Below are 23,735 nucleotides of genomic sequence, written 5' to 3' on the forward strand. Positions count from 1 at the left end.
AGATAACGTAAAACGTGTTATATATCAGCGAAAAGTTATACAACACTTTGTTTTAAAACAGTTTTGTTCAAAATTCCCCATAAATTATGAAACTTTATTATTTAACATATTTTGTTACATATTAATACTGATCACTCACTATCATTGCAACAGTGAATATGGGCATTTCGATAATAAATTTATCGTCTTCAAAAACCAAAGCTAGTTTAGCTCTGAAGACGATAACTTGGTCATTGAAACGCACGTCAGATAGTGTAATTTAGCGTGTTAATCTAGTAGTATTAAGCAGTGTGATCAAAATGCCTCAAAATTCGCATCTTCTTAATATTTTTAGTTTGTCTGATTAGAGAAACAAATTAATAATCCACTCGATGCCTTACACCCTTAAGGGTAGGAAGGCTTAGGATTAAAAAAGTAATACTTGTTTTTGTGCAAATTAAGTAGCTTTTCGCGAAAATTTTTCAGCGTATCGTAATCTGCTAAAACTGAACAAATTGAATGAAAACATTTTCATTATCTGAGTACTGTGCTGGTTTCTAGTGATCTATTTTTAAAATGGAATATAATCCATATTCGAGCAATTGGTTTTTTTTCAATCTTATTATTGTCGCAATAAAAATTATTATTAGTGACTTTTTTTGAAGTTTTTTGTTAAATCAGTAACATCGAACAATTGTATAAAAAGAATCCATTTTAGCTCGGTCTAATCAGTTTTGTCATGAGAATTGAAGGTAAGCTATGTTTTTGGAATGTTTTTGAATATATAGGCCAATTTTGATTTTTTAAGTGCACAAAATTTAATTGAATTGTCAATTGCTGTAAGTATTTCATTCAAATATTGAAACGATAGACAATTTAAGAAAGGTGAATGTTTTCTGGGAGGTGCGTTTTCAAAAATATTTTTAATTTTAAACATCTTAATACTACAAGTCAGTCTTCTCATTTGAGTTTTTAATGTGACAAAAATATACATTTATTATATTTATCACTTACACGCTCTAGGTGCAAATTATGCTTAATTTTTCACTAGCGTGTTAGAGAAACGCAAAAATCAGATACAAAGTATCATCTTGAATTTTCAAGAATTTATGTTTTCAGAAATATCTAATATATACCTAAAATCGAGAGCATTTAGAAGCATCGGTGGATAGATAGATAGATAGATAAATAGACAAAACAGAGATAGGTAAATTGATGTATAGGTTAATAGACAATATCATTAGACACTCGTACATACATAGACAAATACACGTACGAATATTTTCCGGGCTATTGAATTATGTATATACATGGGCTTATGTATTCATTGTCTAAGACTGAAATTATGGTCAAATACAATATAAGAAATATGTATAAATGTAGAAAAATAGTAAAATTTCTCCTTACAATAATTAGTCAAAATTTTGGTAGATTTGAATTGTAGTATTATAGGTTTATTTTAGGAATATAGGTCATAGGTTTCAAAATTCAATATTCAAATTGACGTTGATAGAAATATTGATTCTGGTTACTATAGGAATTTTTATTAATTTTTAATTGATTAGATAATGAATGACGTTGAATTTTCAAAGGTTAGATAAGGACAAGTTGTAGTGAATGATATTCAATATTAATTGGTTAATTTATAAATTATTCACTACAACTTATCCTCTTCTAACCTATAAAAATTCAACGTCATTCATAATCTAACTAATTAAAGACAAGTGTGATTGTACCATTTGAAAATTTACATTTTGTTTGATAAGATTTGATGTTTTTTCTATAAATTAGATCCCTAATGCATTCAACGACTATCCCAACCAAAAAAATTAGTTTAGTTAAAAAAATCGATTATACCTGTTATAACTTGAATGATCTGTTTTTTGCTATCAGGTCCACCAAACAAATATGGAGAGTCCTAATGATATTGTTATCACTGGATTTGCTGGGCGATATCCGGAATGTGACAATGCTGAAGAATTTAAAGAAGCTTTATTAGCTGGGGTTAACTTGATAACAGATGATGATAGAAGATTTCCCGTTGGTACGTTTAACTGATTTTACCTACATAAAAAATCGTTTCTTTGATTTTGGAAATCACTGTTTGGTATTTTATGACTAAAGTATGTAGGATATATATGGAAGATTTCTAGAAAATTGGTTGAAGAATAATGTATCTTATGAATACATTTTTAAACTATATTCACTGAAGTTTTTTTTTGAACTATAGAATTGAGTTTTCTCGTTTTACTGGGTAAATTTATTACAAGAGAAACATTCGATTACTTTTGTCATTTTTCTAATAATTTTTAATAGAACCAATATAGAAAAATCAATAACAAAGTATAGAAAGTGAAAATAATGAAAATATTTTTGTTCCATTATGAGCAAACGCGGCACACATCTTGCGCACAACTTTCTAATGTCCAAAGTTTCAGCGCTGATATGCGCTGTACCGCACTTTTTTAAATGCCTACTATGACTGTTAGCTCGCGCACTTTCAGTCGAAGATCATCTACTACCACTTTGTGGATTTTCGTCAACATTTTTGGAGTCATCACCTTATTTGGTCTACTACTGTGATGCTGATCTTCGTACGGCCTCATTTAAACTCTGCTACCCAATATTTTACTGTTTATAACGAAGGAGCAGCCTCACCCATAGTAGAATCTAGTTCAGCTATTATATTGGTTGTGCTGAGGCCTTTCAAAAAAGTAATGTATTACATAACAATGACCAATTTTTTCCATGTTTACAAATTAACTGAAACCTTTGGCTGCCAAACAAATACTAAACAACGTAACGTGGCGTCTTCAAACTTGCAACATATGCCGTATAGATTGTGTACTTTCTAATACAGGGGTATTTCTCAAGCAACTACCGCCGCATCTAGGTCAGGCTAGAACCATCCATGTATACCAGATTTTAGTCTGAAAATATCGTCGTACTCTCCAAATCATTATAATCTGATTTTATATTATAGGTACACCAAATATTCCAATTCCAAGTGGAAAACTTCGAAATTTAGATAAATTTGACGCTGAATTTTTTGGTCTCTCTTTTAAACAGTACAATTATATGGATCCTCGTCACAGAATTATATTAGAGACAACTTTTGAAGCAATAATAGATGCTGGTTATAATCCAAGTGAATTGAGAGGAACAAATACAGGTATTTGGATCCTTAACATATTATAATGCATGATCACTGTTTCCTTATATTCCATAGACACGTGTTTTGAATATCTTCATATCTTTAATTGGAAAACGGTGAGGATATGAAATTTATTTGCAATTTGTATTGAAAATACCTTGGGTTGTTATAATACACACGATACTGAGAAAACACCGCGCGTCAAAGTTTTTTCTTCATCACGGTTTTTGAAATATCGTGTCTATATTAATAAACCACTGCGATGTTAAACATATTTATTCATACAATCCCTAAAAAACTATTTTCAAATTAATCGGAATAGAAGAGTATAAGAGAATAAATGTTATGATTTTTACAGGCGTATTTGTGGGAATTTCAATCATGCATCCAGGATCAACTCCAGATGATCCCCAGTTTCCATTCTATTTGATGATTTCCATGTACCACTGCCCTAATACAATTTCATACTGTTTTGACTTCAAAGGACCAAGTTTAGCAGTAGATACAGGTTGCTCTGCGTCCATGTATGCTTTCGCGCTTGCTTACGAAAAATTAAAATCCGGTGAAATAGAGCACGCGATAGTAGGAGGAGCTCATATTGCCTTATCACCTGCTGAAACTAGAGAGTACGCCGTTCAACAAGTTCTCAGCTGGGAAGGAAAGAGTAGAGTTTTCGGTGAGGAGAGAGATGGATTCGTTAGATCAGAAATAGTATGTACCTATCTTCTACAAAAAAGATGTAATAGTAGAAGAGTTTATGCGACCGTATTAGGGTCCAAGACTAATGTTGATGGATATAAAAGCCAAGGACCCAGTTTCCCGTCTGGTGAAATGCAATGCAGGTTAATGAAGGAAATTTATTTCAAAGCCAATATTAATATTGACGATGTTTCTTACGTTGAGATGCATGGAACAGGTACGTTTTCTCTAGATTACTATTTGAAGTATATTACAAACTTCACCAATAATTTGAGGAGGAAATCTTTGTAGGTACCCAGGCTGGGGACCGCGAAGAAGCACGAGCACTTTCTATAATGTTCGCGAAAAAGAAGCAGCCTCTTTTAATTGGATCTGTAAAATCTAACATGGGACATTGCGAAGCTGGTGCTGGTTTGGCAAACATGAGTAAAGTTATGATAGCCTTCGAAACTGGCGTTATTCCGAAAAATATAAATTGGGAACCTTTGGATACGACTATACCCGGTATTAATGATGGCTCCCTAAAGGTAATTTGTCGAAAAAACTTTTTTTATTTCAATTTAAGTTTAAGTTTACTATGCACAAAATTTTGTTAACTGTTATCAATATTTGTAATACGTTGGAATTCTATGAATTTCAAATTTTAATGTGTAATATCGAGTAATACTTGATGTAATTGAAATGTAAATGTATTTGATAATATTCCTCCGAACTATACTCCAAGGAATATACTCTAAAATAGAAGAACATAATAGCAGTACTCAGTTTGCCTTTCGAAAAAGACTAGGAACTAGAGAGGGTTTGTTCAGCATTCAATTCTTGGTGCAGAGGTGCAGAGATGACAAGCGTAACGTATATTTTTGGTTTATAGATTTTCAGAAGACATTCGACAAGGTCTGTCATCATAAATTAATACATATCCTAAAGGCAACTTGAATTGATAACAAAGATATTAATTTTATAGCGACTCTTTACTGGAATCAAAGGTAAATACACAACTCAAAGATATCAACATTAGGAGAGGAGTCAGACAGGGCTGTATACTGTCACCAGTACTTTTCAATTTATACTCGGAACATATATTCTGAGAGGCCTTCGGTGAAGATGTTGAAGAAGGTATAAAAATAAATGGGGTGACCGTAAATAACTTCCGGTACCCCGATTACACTGTCCTCGTAGTCAATGGAAGATTTACAAACGTTATTAGATTAAATGGTGGAGTATGTCAGGAATAAAACTTTATAACAAAGACTAACTACATGATCATCAGCAAAAAATTTGTAAACGATGGTGACCTTATTGTTAACAATGAATCATTAAAACGAACGGAAAAGATTAATTGTTTGGGATCAACTATTAATAACAAACATCCTTTGTAGTCACGATTTAAGTTTACATCTTCGCGTCAGGGTTTTGAAATGTTACGCGTTTTCTGTTCTTTTGTATGGTGTAGAAGCATTGACACTGACGGAGGCAACTCTTAAAAGGTCGAAGCTTTTGAAATGTGGGCATATAGGCGTATGCTCCGAATCAACTGGCAGGATAGAGTGCATAATGACGTTATGGTGCAAATGAGAAAGGAGAGAGGGATTGTAAGATGTGTTAAGACCAGAAAATTATCTTACTTCGCACATGTAATACGCAATCCACACACGTATAGTATAACGCATCTTATCATCCAGGGAAAAATAGAAGGAAATCGAGTCCTTGAATAAAAAGAACATAATCAGACAACTAGTTCACTCTTCCGTGCTGCAGTGAACAAAATTATCATAGCCAATATGATCGCCAACGTTCGATAACACACTCGGCACTCTAAGAAGAAGACTTGATGTAAGTTGTTTCTGTTACAATGTACCAACTCGTGATCGCGGTTGTCTTGAAGATTAGACAACTCGTGACGGAAGATTATGCAGCTCGGGATTTTAATTATGAAATTAAAAACAGAAATTAAATATTTATTTGCAATGTATTTTAACAAAAAATATTTTACATTCTAAACAAATATATAAAATGTACTTTGGGCAGGATTTAAAAGTACCATACTTGTAAAATATTTTTTAAGCAATTTAAATTCATAGTTCATAGTTCGGACGTTACCAAGGTCCGATGTCCTTTGAGAATCCGATCAAGCAATTTAAATCTATTTCAGATACAAACGTAATTATTTATACAAAGTTAAATCATTGTCCAATAAAAAAAATATTCTTCTCAGTTTTTGAAAGATCTGTATTATTTATAAAATTGTGAATTTAGGGTAGGTAACTTAACCTAAGTTAACCTAACATAACCTAAAGGATTTAACAATTATAGATTTTAATTCAAGGATTTTACAACTTTACAAAGTGGATTAGGTAGTAAATTCCGGATAATTCTTTAATTGGATCCCTTACGAGTATTATGTACTCGGACTACTTTTTCGATCACTTGAAATATCCCCTTATCTCGCCGGATTGAAAATCGTCACGAGTTATAGCGCATCCGTATATCAGATACAGTTCAAGTTCATTTCAATAAAAAAAAATGTTTCGCTCATAACGAATCCTATGAAGCCCCAACCGCTAAAATCAGTAATATGGAAGAACTTTAGTAAAAAAGAAAACGTTAGTGAAACTAAGTTAACATGAATGGTAGCATTTGTTCCAAAGTTAATTAAGTGTAAATTTAAATGTGGAATCCAATTTTGATGTTTATGAAAGTGGATGTGATCCAAAGCAATCACTAAGACAAATAAAACTGTTTTTTTCCTCCTAGGTCGTGACAAGTAATACGGATTATCAAAATGGTTTGGTAGGAATAAATTCGTTCGGCTTATTTGGAGCTAATGCTCATACAGTTTTGAAACCAGCACCTCCGAAGATCAAAACACCTTTCAAATATCAACACAGATTAGTTCATGTGTCTGGGAGAACTGAAGAATCGGTTAGCAGTTTTCTGGATGAACTTCAGAAATGTCCTCTCGACGAAGAATGTTTCAGTTTACTAGATGAAATTCATAAATGTAACATTGACGGGCATGATTACAGGGGGTAAGTGCAAATACGGACATGTTTACGAGGATATTGTGAATAATGTGTCGTTTCTCTGAATCCAATTTTTTTCAAGCTGATATTCAACCAAAACTATATTTTGCTATATTTTGTATTAATACATGAATTATTCAATGTATTCCATTCAAATGTAGCAACAAATACACGACGATAGTTTCAAATAAATATAATAAGAGTATACCCAAACTCTATTGAGAGTAATGCTTTCACGAAATATATTGCATGATTTCGGAAAAATTCAATTTCATGTAAATAGAAAAAGAGAAAAAAGGATTGTCTGAATGACCAACGACTTATTTCAGCTATACCGTTCTTGGAAGTAGCAATGTCAAAGAAATAGAAAAGTATTCATCAGGAAAACGGCCAATTTGGTTTATATACAGCGGTATGGGTAGTCAGTGGATTGGTATGGGAAAACAATTCATGCATATTGAAGTATTTAGAGAGAGTATTGAACGATGTTCAGAAACTCTAGAGCCTTATGGAATTGATTTATTGAAATTGATTATGGAAGAATCAAAAGTAATAATGGACGACTCTCACATAAGTACTTGTGGTGTTATAGCAATTCAAATAGCATTAACGAATTTATTATCTTCTCTGGGAATCAAGCCGGATTATTTTGCCGGACATTCAGTGGGCGAAATAGGTAATAAAAATTCTACCTTCCAGTAATTATATCTCCCCTTTAAATAATATACCGAATATAAAAATTATAGTAAATATGTTTTTTCCATTCTAGCGTGTGGATATGCGAACGGAGACCTAAGTATAGAACAAACAATCTCATTGGCGTATGGCAGAGGATATGCAATTAAACAAGCTACTTGTCCTGAGGGGCAAATGGCCGCTGTTGGTCTATCAAAAGAAGATTTAGAATCGATAATCCCTGACGATATTTATATGGCCTGTTTTAATAGTGAAGATAGCACTACAATTTCTGGACCAAAGAATTCGACAAGAATGTTTGTACAGAAATTAACGGAAAAGGGTATATTCGCTAGATTAGTTAATAGTGGAAATATAGCTTTCCATACTCCATATTTGAATAATGCTGATAAATACTATTTAGATTTTGTAAATACAATAATAAAGGATCCAAAGCCCAGATCAGAATGTTGGATTTCAACTTCAGTACCACCTGAGAAAAAAGGCGAACATTGGACAAAATATAACTGTGCTGAGTATTACGCTAGTAACTTCAGAAATCAAGTGTTCTTCAAAGATATTTTCAAGCAAATCCATAAAAATGCTATTATTGTTGAAATTGGACCACACGCGTTGTTGCAAGCTATATTACGTCGTGCCAAATCACCTGAAAGTACCTTGATAGGCTTGGTAAACAAAACTAGCAAGGACCAAGAGGAATATTTACTCTCATCTATTGGAAAGTAAGAAATTCAACTTTTTCAAAACATTTTCAAATAATAAAAATGGAAGATTTATCTTATTGTACTCTTATTTGGGTTGTTTTAGAATATTCAATGCAGGAGCGCAACCAAATTTGAGAAATCTCTACAATGAAATCCAATTTCCTGTGAGAAGAGGAACGAAAATGTTAGCACCTCTGATAAGATGGAATCATAGTGCTTCGTATTACGTACCACTATTTGAAAACAAACGAAACGCCGGAAAAAATATAGTGATTAGTTTATCAGACGCGAAATATGCTTATTTATATGGACACAATATTGATGGTAGAATTTTAATGCCTGCCACTGGTTATTTGGTAATTTTTAACTTCAAGTAAAATTTGAGTGAATGTTCAAAATAATTATTATTTGAAATTTTGAATATAATTTAATGTTAATTGATTTACATTTACATAGTCTATTTTTACTCATCAGAGAGTGATAAAATGATGAACCATTCGTAATTTTCACAGGATAAAACCTTTTTTATGGTTTTGGACAGATTGTGGTTAGAGAAGATCAATAAAAGTAAGAGGTATATTTACTCAGGTACATTTACTTTAGTCTTGGATTAGTGAGTTTTATTACTCTCTGGCATATAAAAATAGACTGTAGTTGTAGATAATAGTGTCAAATATAAGTAGTTCATTGCGGAGAAGAAGAATTCTCTTTAAACCGTCCTTCTTCTTCAATGAATATTCTTATTAAAGTTGAAATCTCAAAAAAAAGTGAATACCTTGAAACCGGATTTTTATACAGTTGTTGATTCCAGAATCCATTCCATTGGTGTGTATTAGTCCCACTATACTGTCCCTTCAACTTGCAGTTTTAAGACTTTCACTAAGCTTCCAAGGAGGAAACAAAAATATTCAATTTCAATTTTTTTACAAAACCACGATGATAATTTTTATTGAAAAAAATATTTACATTTGTTCCGCCAGTACTTCCACTTTTATGCCTCTTTTAATGCGTGAGAATAAGTCACACGGAGTTAGGTCAGACTTGTATGGCGCTATGGGCAGCATAACCAAGTTGAACTGAGCAGTGTGTGCAGGTGAGTTAGCGTGGTCGAAGAACCAGTCTACTAAAAAACGGAACTTATTTGAGGAAAATGGTTACGCTGTCTTTTTAGCACTCTAAAATATGACCAAAAGGAACTCTCACCACCGAAAATTCAGCATACCATAGCACTATGATTAATCACCAGTAATGAACACTAACAGTATCAGTCTGTATCAGTAGTACGCTGCACATTACCCCTCTCAACAAACAACAAAAAACAATTCACGTCAATATCACAGACGGTACTGATCCGGTAATAAGTTGCGCTGTCTTACGACTGACGAAAGAAATATTCCATCCATAGCCTCAATATTCTGATAGTCCCCGAAGTACTTTCTTTGCTTTGTTGTGTTGTACCTCTCTCTTTCCAGCATTTCCACGTTAGTCTTCTCTTACAAAACGTGATTGAACTTTTAATCTGATTATGTAGTTCTATACAAGAAATACTAGAATTATATCCATACCAATTTAGTTTATATTTTAGGAGCTTGTGTGGTCCGTATTTTCAGAAATCAATTTGAAGAAACATACAAAAATGCCTGTTATTTTTGAAAACGTAGGATTTGTGAGAGCAGTCGTTTTATCAGAAAACGCAAATGCTGAATTCGCAGTGAATATAATGAAGTCGGGAAATTTCGAGGTGACCGAGAAAGGTTCCGTGGTAGCAACAGGAAAAATCCGGGAAGCAGAGGATATAGATGATAAATTCACACCACAGGATATATTTGCAAAATCGAAAGATAAGGTTCATCTTGTTTTCTACATGATCTTAAAATTACTATTTTTCAATATGTATTGTCAATTCACTGAAAATTTTCGATGAGAAATTTTTTCACGTATTTTTTTTTCATTTTGTATTGATGGAATAAATTGTTATAGATAAATACCAATGATGATTATCCAAACAAGTTGAAGCACGACGATATCTATAAAGAACTATTTTTGAGGAGGTATTGTTACGAGGGATTATTCCGGGGCATATATGAATGCAATTTCGACGGTTCGTATGCCAAACTACAATGGAATAACAACTTTACTGCTTTTATGGACTGCATGGTGCAATTGATGTTGATAGAAAGAAAAAACAGAGATCTTGTGGTACCCACTAGTATAAAGAAAATAATAATCAATCCTACGGCTCAAACACAATATCCGAAAGACACAAGTGAGTAGTAAACATTGTGTATATTATCTAAGTGTTGGCAATTACTTTTCTGGAATATAATTTATGGACTAGATAGATTAGATAAAAAAAGTGTGAAGATAACTTCAACTTCTGATTCCGATTTTCCCGCTGAACCATGTAAGAAAAAATCCAAGATAAGATTTTGTAAATTTCAACCTTCTTTTAATTAATAGGATATCGTCACGTCTCAATCAAAAGATTTGTTTGAATGTCCATCTCAGCATGAAGAAATAAAATGATTTTCCATTCAAAGAAAAGCAGGCTTTCAGAATATATTGACCTAATATTAGCGTAAGATTTCCTCTCCTTTTCATGACAAGTATAACTCATGGGCTAAATAGCCCGTAGACTAACATAGATAAAATTTTATTTCATTATTAGATATAGTCGCTTTCTAGAACATTACAAGATTTCATTCTCATAGTACGATTGGCTTTTAGCCCCGAAATAGGCTTAAGTTTCGGCGATAACCTCTTCATTAGCGCTATCCAGTGAGCATCCTCTAGTCTAGAGGTTTGAGATCAGGAGAATCCGGTGGATGCGGAAGCAATTCGAAGCAAATTAAATTTCGCCATTGTTTCCATTATTTGTGCCACGGTGCGTTATTTTAATGAAACAGTACTTTTCCTGTGAATGAGGCTCTTTTTCCGCTATTTTAGTATTATTTTTTATTTATTCAAATGCTGTAATAACTTTACGTAGAAATCGCTGTTCACGGTTTGACCATTTTTAAGATAGCCGCCTTAATAATGATACCATTACCTCACCAGCCGACTTTTAAGTTTTTCCAGGCATGGAAGTTCCTCGGTTAACTGTTGATTGGACTCCAGTGTGAAATGGTCGAGCAATTTAACATCTATTGATATAAAAATTTTTACAGAGCTTTCGCAAAACCAAATATTTTTTCACGATATGTAGACCACGTTCCTTTGATATGTTTAGGGTCTGAACTATCTCCATCAGCTTCACTATACTTTCCTTCTTCAAAATCCGAATAATGTCTATCAAGCCAAGTCTTGGCTTTCAATTTCAATATTCATTTGCCAAAAAACAACGCTTTATTAACACACGACATTAATTTTCATCCATTTTTCAAAACTAACAAAACTTGCTCCACTAATAATGCTATCTCTCAAACTAATAGTATCACAGCTGTCAAATTCACACACTTGTCTTTTAAGGACTAGTGCTGACTGAAAATTATGTGGATTTTAAGTGAGCCTACGAACTTTTCAGACCACACAATATATATGCTAAATGGGTGAAATTCTAAGTTACTCATCGATCATAAACAACCTATAGATTCAATAGAGCGCTATAGTGGAGAGTTTGATATGTAGCAGAAGTAATATATCATCAATTTTAATTATGACATTATGTTGTTACCAATAAAAAGGTTCTTATTTTCTCTCTTCTGTTTGCAGAACCATGTGTTCATAGTTCCCTTTTCCTTTACACTACAGTGATCTGTACCCAATTCATCGTAAAAAATGACTAGAGCAGTTAATAAAGCAGTGTGCATCTGATGTAGACTATTTCCTCTCTCTTTATAATTTTTTATTTCTCACGATATCAGTCCTGGATACCCTAGATACCTACTCTGTGGATAATTTATAACTTATTTCAATGTCCTAAAATTGAAGCTCTGGGTTCGGAGTTTCAAGTAACTACCGAAATCTTACATATCGTGATATTTCTGATAGAAATCTATAAATTACTAAAATATAATTTGTACTTTTATTACAGATATGGAAGTATTTAGAAATGCTTGTCAAAACATAATAAAAACTAAAGGCATTGAGTTGTATTGCCCTCAAGTGACTGTTATACCTCGCCGTAAGAAAATCCAAAGTAATCCATATTTGGAAAGTTACGAGTTTGTACCATATAACTCTCTTTTGAATACGGAATATAATTATAGCCAATCATTGCATATAGCATTAAGCATAATATTGCAAAATGTGAATGGAATAGTGAAAACGATAAGCATTGCGGAAATTGAAGTTGATGATATAACAACGGATAAAACTGTAATTGAACAAATCAAAAACTTTTATAGTGGTAAAATATTAGTCGTTACAAAATTTTCAAAATTAAAACCACCTTTCAATAATGAATTTGATATATTGGTTGTTAATGACATATTACTTAAGACATATCGAGAAGAAATCAAATCAGTATTGAATAAGGAAATTTTTATAGTATGCACCGGTAATTTGATAAGCGAAAATCTTAACGATTACGAAATAGTTTTCCAAACTGCTAGTTTGACATTGCTCCGTTTAAAGAGCTCTAACATGAAATATGCGGATGCAATTGAAGTAAAAAATCACGAGTTAAAATGGGTAGATAAATTACGAGAAATTTGCAGAAATGAACCTAAAGAAACAGTAGTAGTATACAGTCAGAATGAAGTAACCAGCGGAATTCTTGGACTAGTTATAAACTTGCAAGTTGAGACAAGAACGCCGTTCAAAGCATTCATGATAGACCAAGACAAGCCGAAATTTTCACTCACGGAGAAGTATTACCAAAATCAGCTATCTAAAAACTTATGCTTGAACGTTTTGCGTGATAATGTCTGGGGTACGTTTGTCACTTTTCCTTTTGAAGATAAAAGACCTGTATCAACCTTAGTAGACAATGCTCTGATTTCTATCCATATACCTGGTGATATTAGTTCACTTAATTGGACCGAAGCACCATCTATAGAACGAACGTAAGTTTTTTTCATAATAGTACTTTCGTACACTGATACTATTTCTAAATTTATTCGGTTGTATTATCACAACAAAGTATTTTTCTTTTCAATAGATACGATTATTTAGTACTTGGTGTACCACGGAAGTGATATCTCTGCAAGAATTAATGTTCTGTACTTGGTTTTAGAGTCCAACGATAAACTGTTCAACTTCCGTTCAGTTTATCCGGGATTAATACCATTACTGACAACATATGGAGTTTGTTCATAATCCATCATTCCAAAATTATTACAGTTCATACAGTACTTATTCAACATTTCAGTTTATCTTTGGTATTACAGTTGTTGTTTCTGAGATCTTACTAGATTTTGTTCTAGCTTTCTGAAGTTATTAGAAGGGGACATCATTAAAACTTGAACTAGTGAGTTGAATAAATGGAAAAAAATGTGATTATCATAGTAGCAGAATATTTGGAGCAGGATCGATTCTTTACAAAAACAGATTATTTTTGCAGTTAACACTAGATCCAAAATATCAATAACAAATCTTATCAAGCCTATGATTCGATTTTTACTTTTTTTTCTGGGGACTGCGAATACATTTCCAGCGTTTGTTGTTAGATCTTCAAACAGTAGTCGAAAAAACTCGTTGTTTAGTCAAATTCATCGTTGGTACACGTGCCTAGAAATTTTTATAGTCATCTGAATTATAAGTACCCCCTCAAAAATTTTAAGTAAGGAAGAGTATCGTGTGGCAAGAAATTTTAGTCCTCCGTTCAGCAATATAAAGATTTTTAAATTTGGTACAATCATTAATTTTTAAGATGTGAAACTTTGATAATGTCTCTATATCACAAAACTAAAAACAAAAATAACCGAAGCGATTTTGAAATTATCTTACAACATTTTGTAGGACCTGAGTGGTTATTTTGTTAATTTCTTCCGTTATTCTAACTTTTAAATCAGCAATATTGTCTGGTCTATTAAAATATACTTTAGATTTCAAATAACCCCATAAGAAGTAATCGAGAGGAGTGAAATCGGGGTATATACCCGGCCATTCGATCGTTCCACTTCTTCCAATCAACCTATTTTAAAAAACCTCGTTTAAATAATTTCTAACTGTACGTGCAAAATGCGGTGGAGCTGGTACTAAGAAGTTAATCACTAAATCTAGATTAACCTCTTAATTAACCTCAAAAAAAATAAGGACCAATAATTTTATTGTTAATAAAACCAGCCCAAACGTTCATTTTTTCAAAATATTGAGTATGAGCCTCACACATCCAGTGAGGATTTCCTCTGCTCCAAAATCTACAGTTCTGTTTCTTAACCATTCCGTTTAAATGAAACGTTGTTTCAGAATTCATGCCTTCTATCAGGATGATTTAACTCGTGAATCTGAAACTGAACTTTGTAAGGGTGGTACTTTTCTTCATGCAAAACACTTATATCATTATAGGCAAGTTCTCGAGTTGTCTTATGCGGATTTTTCCCAATTTCTGGAGATACATCTAATTGTTTTTTATCTGTGAATTGAACATTTTTACCTGGTTTTTCACTATTTTCTACCTGTCGAGCTTCACGAAACTTTTTTTCAATTTTGTTAAGTGTAGACTGCGAAACGTGTTGACCAGGGTATTTATTATTAAAAATTTCACAAACCTTATTCTCAGTTCTTGTTTTATTAACACAATCAATCATAATTAGAATGTCTATTCTTTGAGTCTTTTGATAACTTTAGTAACTTTAAATACCTAAATTACAGCAGCATACTAATTTCAGATCAATTATTTATTTGGCTTTTTGACTAATATTTTAGTATCTTTAAAGATTTTTTCCTGATGTTTAGGAGAACAGATACGAAAATACCTGAGACATTATCAAAATTTTACACCCTAAAAATTAACTGTCTCAATTATTATTGCACCAAATTTAAAAAATCTTGGTATTGCTGGACAAATGACTAATATCTACACACTACCCCCTTTCTTATTTAAAATTTTTTAGGGAGTGCTGGAGGTTTGTCGTTGTGAGGAAGTTGTTTCGATAGTATCACTGAACAAAACAGCCTTACAAATCAGCTTCGTCTAACAGTTAGGACACATCATTATAACTTTCATCACATTTTCTTGCGCATTTTAGTGGAATTTTACATTTATTATTATGATTAAATATTTTCTTTAACGGAAGGTTCATTTTCAATAGTACTTAAATTTTGTAATAATTTACAGATTGAAAGCTGATGAAATAGTAAACACTAACTATTTAGCATTGAACTTCAACGATGTTATGAAGGCTATGGGAAAGATGAATATTGGTGAAACCAACGAAATGCTTCTAGGGTGTGAATATTCAGGAGTGACAGAATTCGGCAAGAAAGTTATGGGTATTATCGAAGAACCTGTTAGATTACGAATTCGTAGCGATCCTTATTTCACATGGGAAGTTCCAAAAGCATGGAGTTTGGCGGAAGCTGCAACTGTACCAGTTGCTTACATCAAGGTAATTGTCACAAATATATTTTTATATATATATAACTATATATTAATCCCCAGATTTTGACAAAGGATGTTGTGAAAACCTTAAATATAGTCAAAACGTTAACTTTCATAATTCTGTTTTTACTGAAATCTCTACAAAAACTTACTTACTCACCTTACTAAAAACTTTTGCATAACTAAAACATATGATTAAAAATGTGGTTGGAAAACTAACTCTTAGTTGTTTGTGTAACTAACTGATAGGTTTCAAAAATTCAGTCTCACTGTGAGATGCATGAACATATTTACAAATTTCGAAAAGTCAACTTCACAATCAAACGCAGTTAAACGCACTACAGAAAAATTTACAATCATTCTGAAACTTTGTACATAGACTATTGATATTACAAGAAATCCATTTATAAAATCTATTTTATGTGGAAACATTTACTTTCGGAGATACCGGAAGGGGCCATAATATCAGGATTGCAAACAGATAACATGGATAAATTTGTTCGATAGATCTCATCAAGATCTATCTGTTCGTGAAAAGTCACGAATGCACAAAAGAGTTTTTGTGGAAAAAGTATGCAAATGCATATTTGAAAAATCAATAGAAAAAATGAAAATTTAGTAAGTTTTATTAGGTTAGTTTAGGTCAGGTTAGATTAGGTTAGGTTAAGTTAGTTTATGTTAGGTTAGATAAGGATAGGTTAGGTTAGTTTATGTTAGGTTTGGTAGAGTTTAAAGAAGTTTGAAATTTAAAGTGAATCTGTAAAGAACAATGTATATATACATTTTCTGTGTAAAAAAACGGTTTCGTAGTTGTCTTCAATTACTGATAATGTGATTTTAAATCATTAGGATAAACTTTTGGTGTTTTTTTATCTTTCACGTTACAAATCACAAAAATTACTATAGTGGGCCCAAATATTAGATTATATATATGAGTAAATGTATAAGAATATGGGAATACGATATACGAAACATGAAATTTTGCATGTTTCAGAGTTACTATGGACTCATTGTGAAAGCTGGTATGGAAAGAAATGAATCCATTCTTATCCATTCTGGTTCCAGACCAATGGGTATTGCAGCTATTCGTTTGGCGTTAGGTTTAAATGCGACTGTTTTCACTACCGTCAGCACGGAAGAGAAGAAACAATTTTTACTTAAGCTTTTCCCTCAACTGAACCACTCTCACATTGGTAATTTCTCTCAAATACAAATTATAATTGGTTTACAATATATTTGACTAATCGATTCAGTAGTGATATTTTGTAGAAATGTGATAAGTAACAAACTAGTGATGTCCTTAATTTCACAGGCAGTTCGAATGATGGGACTTTTTACAACATGATCAAATCAGAAACAAGGGGTCGAGGAGTGGACATAATTTTGAACACTTTAACCGGGGAACTCTTCCAAACAACTCTGAATTGTTTAGCAAAAGAAGGTAGATTCGTAGAAACCAATAAAATGAATCTAAATAACGAGAATGATTATTCCAATATAATCATTAATACTACAAGTTTCATTGGACTGAATATGTATGAACTACACGAGAATATGACAATGAAAATGAAAATTCACAAGCTACTTAATGAAGGTATACCATTTTATTGTTAATTTACTCTTCTACTTTCAACGGTTGTTGTTCGTGATAAAAAACCCAAATGATATATTGAACAAACTAGTATTGAAACCATAACTAGTTTTCAATTTGTAATTTCAAATAAATGTAAATTGTATAATAATTTTCTAAGACAACGATCTTTTTAGAAAAGCCCATTCATTGTTGATAAACTGTTGATATATAAACTCTAAATGTTTTGAAAGTTTTTGTGATAGTTGTAAGTATTGCGACATTTTTATTCAACCTTATATCATTACCAGTGACAAAACTTATGCAAGGAGCAAAATATTCGATTTCTTTGGGCACCGTCTTTCACGGGAAAAATCGAACCTATACATCTTGGATATCAAACTATATTCACACTTATTTCAGCACATAAAACGTACTAAAGACATTTTTAGCTCCTTCGATTGCATTAGGAATAGTTAAAAGAGTTTGTTTGTTTTGTATCACAGATGCACTATTGGGCTTATAGTTTCAATTATTGAAGAAAATTAACGTCTTGTAGGCTCAATAAATTATTCATAATTTTCTTCAATTTCTTCCTTCTTGGACCTTTTTATATATATTTCGTGATAATTTTTCTTGATTTTATGACTTGTTCAAGTAAATTTCGTTCTAAGTTCTAAGTTTTGACCAACCAATATCTTCATCAAAATATGATTTGACATTGATAATTTGCGCGATTAATCAATAAATCACAAAATGAATAACAAAATAAAAATAAAATCAAAATGGAAACCTATCTAAACAGGATAAATTGATTTTTCTTTAGTTTTTTCATCTCAAAAATATCAATTAAATTATTCGATGTGGCATTAAAAGTTATAAAATAAAACTAAGCTTTACTTTAATTGTTTAGTTAGTTTTTTTGTTCTTTTCCTTTTCTAATACCGCGTTTGAAAAATTTTTGGATCTTTATAATTGAATATATATATTTTTTCGATATTTTATGTTATTGCTGTTTTATCATATTGATAACATTTTAATCTATTTTCTAAATACCGAGATGTCTGCTCAATTCATAATTCAAATCACTTATTCCTGATTACGCTACCAAATCTACGATTAATCGAAAAATGATTAATTCTCATTTTGCAATGCTCAAAGTTGAATCAGATATATTTTTTCGTAATGTAGTTTTGAATTCTACGTAAGAGTTTTAGCTTCAAAATGAGAGTAAAAACGACCATAAAGGTGGGTACTAAGTAATATTCAAAAATATTCAACTTTGAGTAGGCTACAAATTTGATTTTAAAAATAAATATTCCTAAAACTGATGTTTTCGAATATTATTAGGTATAGTGTCTGGCGTTGTGCAACCAATCCCGCACACAGTTTATGAATCAGATGACCTCCAAACAGCCTTCAATAAATTTCCGACAACCATTGGAAAAGTATTAATCCAAATTAAAAAAGATGTCTTCCAACCTCTCAAAATTCCAATCCAACGTAGATTATTCCTCAATTGCGACAAAGTTTATATAATTATTGGAGGATTAGGTGGAATGGGACTTGAATTAGCTCACTGGTTATTCAGTAGAGGTGCACATAAAATAATTTTGAATGGTAGGCGAGGAGTATGGAACGGGTATCAAGCATATTGTTTGAATAATTGGTCTCAACTGGGATATAAAGCAATCGTTGATTTAAATGATTCTACAACGATGGTTGGAACTGAAAAATTGATAGACAATGCTAAAAAGTATGGACCAGTTGGTGGTAAGTCTTATTGTATCAATTCCTTCCATTTGAAATATAAATGTACTTTTTTGATACCAAGAGCTAAGCCTATTTCTAAGTACACTTCTAAATTGTCGATCTTTATCTATTTACTGTTGGAGTTTTTCTGGTCACATGGTATATACCATTTTTATCTCTCTAGAGTATTTAGATTTTGGATGTTTTAGTTATGTATTCCATTTTCATCATTTGTAAGTAGTAATATTCCACTCTCAATTTGTAGGAGCAACTATGAATTTCGTAACCTGATAATTTTGATAAACATTTTTGTAGGTATTTTTCATTCGGCTGCTACTCTCCGAGATGCACCAATAACAGAACAAACACAACAAAACTTTGAAGAAGTATTTAAACCAAAAATTGTTTCCTGTGAAAATTTGGATCAAGTTACTAGAAAAAAGTGCCCTGAATTAGACTTTTACGTAGTGTTCTCCTCGCAAGTATCAACGAGAGGACTTCTAGGTCAAGCAAACTATGCTTTTGCTAATTCATCTTTGGAAAAAATCTGCGAGAAACGCAGGATGGACAATTTACCGAGTTTGGCAATGCAATGGGGACCGATTGCAGATGTTGGAATAATCGCTGATAAATTCCACAGCATGGTAAGTTGGTAATTCAGAGGTTGCCGTTCAACGTTAATCCCTATGTAATATATTCGTGGTCTTGTTGAGAATTGGATTACAAAAGACGAGGACGGTCCCATAAGTATCTGAACGAACAAACAATTTTCCTTTTTAAGTGCATTGGTATAATTGTTCTTTTGTTTCGGGTGGGAAGTGATGGATTCATGTTCCCTCCATGGTTATGAAACGGTGCAGAAATTTGGCTTTATTACTATGAAACATTGCCAAACACTCGATGTGGAAACATCTTCACGACGCTGTTTTTATTCCATTGTAAGCAAACACGGCACCCCTCTTGCGTACAGCTCTCTCATGTCCAAATGTTCAGTGAACATGCGATGTACTGTATTTTTCGAATGCCTACTATGTCTGCTAGCTTACGCACTTTTAGTCAACGATTATCCAGTACCGCTTGGTGAGGTTCTTTTAACATTTCTGGAGTCGTCATTTCATTTGTTCTACCACTTCGATGTTGGTCTTTGCAGGTCATACAGCCTCGTTTAAATTCTGCTATCCAATATTTTACTATTGATATGGAAGAAGTAGTCTCGTCCAGAGTAGAATCTAGTTCACCTTCTATATTGGTTTGGCTAAGGCCTTTCAAATAAAAGAAATAAAAGTTTTGTATCACATAACGATGACTAATTGGTTTGGCTAAGGCCTTTCAAATAAAAGAAATAAAAGTTTTGTATCACATAACGATGACTAATTTTTTCCATGTTTACAAATTCTATGGAAACATTCAGTATTGAACGATGAAAAACAACATGATATCTTAAAACTTAAAACATATGCTGTATAGATTATGTACTTTCTAATACAGTGGTATTTTCAACTACCGCCATCTCCATGTCATGCCAGATACTTCTAGGACTATCCTCGTTGATTATATAAAGTTAATAATAGTAAATAGTTCTATAAAAACTCATTGATATACAAAGTGTAGCCAAAATATGAAAATATAATTTTTATTCCCATCTTTGATATAGTTTTGAAATTTAAGAATTCGAAAACCAGATCCTCCGTTTCTCGAAAAAGATGAAATATTTTTTCTGGCTAATGTTGTAACACTATTGTAGATATCAAAATATGCAATAGCTCACTATTATAAGGAGAGTGGTGTACTCCACACAATTTATTCTATGTCTTCGAATTTGTATGTCTATTACCCTCTCGTACGGAAGCTGTAATTCGATAACACCAACCAACTCTACTATTCGTATGGTTTTATTGAACATACAATGATTCATTTTTCCTGTAAAGCATGAATACATGTCGTTAGTTTCACAGAAATAATGAAAACTATGGTGTCTCACATAGACTATCCATCATCAAGTGCCACAATACCTTTTCGATAAATTGACTGATGTAAATGGAAACTTCAACTAGATAAAAAGGAATATGACTTATCCTAAGCCTTGAAAAATATTTTTTATACATCTAGACTATTCCTCTATTGAGTATACTTCTAATAAGTTTGGATTGGGATATGCGGAAACGATCTTGAGGAGACGTGAATAAGATGAGAAATGTTTAAAATTCATAGTACCAGGTACCTGAAAACCATATTTCAATAACTTGATATTTATTTTAATAGACTATTTACAACTTGGAAAATCAGAGAATTGAGTCCTGTTGGGAAACGCTTGAGACGTTCATGCTTAACAAGGATGTAGTTGTTGGTGTTCCTACAGTATTCTCAACGACGGCTCAATCAGATAAGAAAAAAGGAAGCAGTCCAGTAGAGACCGTCGCTCACGTTTTGGGTATAAAAAGTGCAGGTAAGTGTTCTAGAATCAATACTGTCAATATTTTCATTATTTTCTTTGGCTGAGAAATCATGAAAATTGACGCTAATGCTCATTATCTATCGTTAGAATTCGCTTCCCATACTTATTTTAGAATAAATTAGATTTAGATTCAGATTAAATGGAGTGGAGTAAGGTGTTTCTCAAAGCGTACATTAACGGACTTCTCAGCATGCTTGATAATTATGACAGAAAGGGTGCAGAACAAAATAGAAGAAATTTGATAATGTTGCTCAAGGGTATTGACTAGTTCTCTCGATGATCATGCAATGAATATAAATAATATAAAACTGTTGTATGTATCTAATATTTTGATATTGGATTACAATCAATTTTCTACTTGAAAAAATAATTTCTGTCATTTCATTTCAGTAAAAGACATCGACCAAAACAAAACTTTAGCTCAGTTCGGGATTGATTCCTTGATGTCGGCAGAAGTTAAGCAAATTATTTTCCAGAATTTCAAAGTAGATATGCTCACAGAAGACATAGCAAAACTAACTTTTGCTGATTTGAATAATCTCATGAGTCGAGCATAAGGTATTTACTCCCAGGGATATACTTGATTGGATGATGTTATTTGATGTAGTGCATTGTATGTTATATATTGGAATATATAGTGGTTACTATGTGGATATCTGTTATTTTTTATAAACATTAATTTATTTCTCCGAATAGGTTATTTCAGCGTTAGTACTATAATATATTAAGAAATTCTTAGCCTACTATAGAACCAAACAAAATTTCAATGTAAAAATATTTTATTACTCAACATATTCTACTCTTAATGTCTAACTCTAACTTTTAAACTTTTTTCAGTTGAGGAAAAGGATGATAGTCGAACGGAGCCAAATCTGGTGGATAGAGGTGTTCTAGTAATTCAAACCCTAAATCACGAATTTTTTTCATGGCAACATGAGATTTGTGTGTAAGGGCATTGTCTTGCAAAAACAAACCAACTTTGAATAGCTTTCTGCGTCTTTTCTCTTTAATTTTTTCCCATAGAGTAGTCAGTAATGTCGAATAGTAATCTGTAGTTGTTGTTGTGTACCCTTATCCAAAAAATCAATCATGATTACTCCATGACAATGCCAAAAAATGCGTTCATATGAAATATTCAGTGCTTCAGATCCTATCCGTTTTAACTCAATTCGACGGTCTGATAACATCATGTCATGAACTTCATGACCTCTTTTGAATCTTGCAGTCCAATTTTTCACGGTCGCATACGAAGGACATTGATCACCAAGGGTATTAAGCATAGCAGCTATCTAAATCTGCTTACCTCTTAACCCTTTTAAATACAGGTACTTGATGATGGCTCGATACTCCAATTTTTCGATTTTCACAATTCCGGTGGACATCTTCTTTCTTTTAATTTATTGCGTAACTCTGGTTTACTATTTTGACGTCAAACTTTACACTGACTTCTAATAAGTTATTGTTTGTTGCTATTGTAAAGCAATATTTTGTTTATGCATGGAATACATCCTCGTAAATGATTAAAACTACTAACTAAAATAGAACTGAGGACACGGTGGAGTGTCTCGCATCTCACTTTAAGTGTTAAAAGATTCCATATGTTTCTCCATGAGAATGAAATTGTCAGTTATTCAAATTATTGAATTTGTTTTCGAAAAATATTTTAAATATTTTTTCTGATTCCACGCTCTTTATATATTGTAGAATTACATAATATAGTTGGTATTGCCGTTATTTTTGTCACTTTAGTTTCTGCTCGGAATGAAAGTCATTTTATTCTAATTTTGTATAAACTTTTATTTTGGCGTTTTAAATATGTTTCAAAAGTGACAACCTTTCAACGCTTTTTCATATGACACTAGCAAAATTTTGAGACTACGATAAATAACCCTTCACTTCAATTATTCCAATACTCTACAGCTTATTAATTATTCTCATATCTATTATGGAAGAAGCACTTATTGACTGAATATTTGCTTTCAACGTGACATTTGTAGTTGATGTAATTACTCTTGTACCAGTTAGCATTTTGCTTCTTATTCATTTATTCAGAAATATTTGCAATTCTACATTCTGATATCTATATTTGTATCATATATATTATAACAATTTATAATCATATTCATATTTATACAAGTGGTTATTATGAAAATCGGAGGTGTATAATGAGTCCTTCCATATGTTATTTTTTTAAAGGAATTTTCAATTTATTTCAAT

General features: G+C 32.1%; 2 protein-coding genes across 9 annotated transcripts in view; one reads left to right on the forward strand and one right to left on the reverse strand.

Annotated features, from left to right (window-relative positions):
- LOC130901729 (RNA-binding protein Musashi homolog Rbp6) overlaps positions 1–23,735 on the reverse strand; it is a 1,060,444-nt gene that overhangs the window by 387,223 nt on the left and 649,486 nt on the right. The window lies entirely within an intron of this gene.
- On the forward strand, positions 668–22,171 carry LOC130901728 (fatty acid synthase-like). Its single transcript, XM_057813289.1, has 19 exons — positions 668–731; positions 1,873–2,023; positions 2,963–3,151; positions 3,492–4,049; positions 4,124–4,359; positions 6,587–6,861; positions 7,185–7,531; positions 7,625–8,273; positions 8,359–8,611; positions 9,841–10,101; positions 10,236–10,521; positions 12,289–13,261; positions 15,478–15,748; positions 16,736–16,934; positions 17,054–17,335; positions 18,662–19,084; positions 19,379–19,707; positions 21,326–21,509; positions 21,909–22,171. The coding sequence occupies exons 2-19, from the start codon at positions 1,888–1,890 to the stop codon at positions 22,073–22,075; spliced, it is 6,018 nt and encodes a 2,005-aa protein (XP_057669272.1). The 5' UTR covers positions 668–731; positions 1,873–1,887; the 3' UTR covers positions 22,076–22,171.

This window comes from Diorhabda carinulata, chromosome X, assembly GCF_026250575.1.
Source record: "Diorhabda carinulata isolate Delta chromosome X, icDioCari1.1, whole genome shotgun sequence".
Taxonomy (NCBI): Eukaryota; Metazoa; Arthropoda; class Insecta; order Coleoptera; family Chrysomelidae; genus Diorhabda; species Diorhabda carinulata.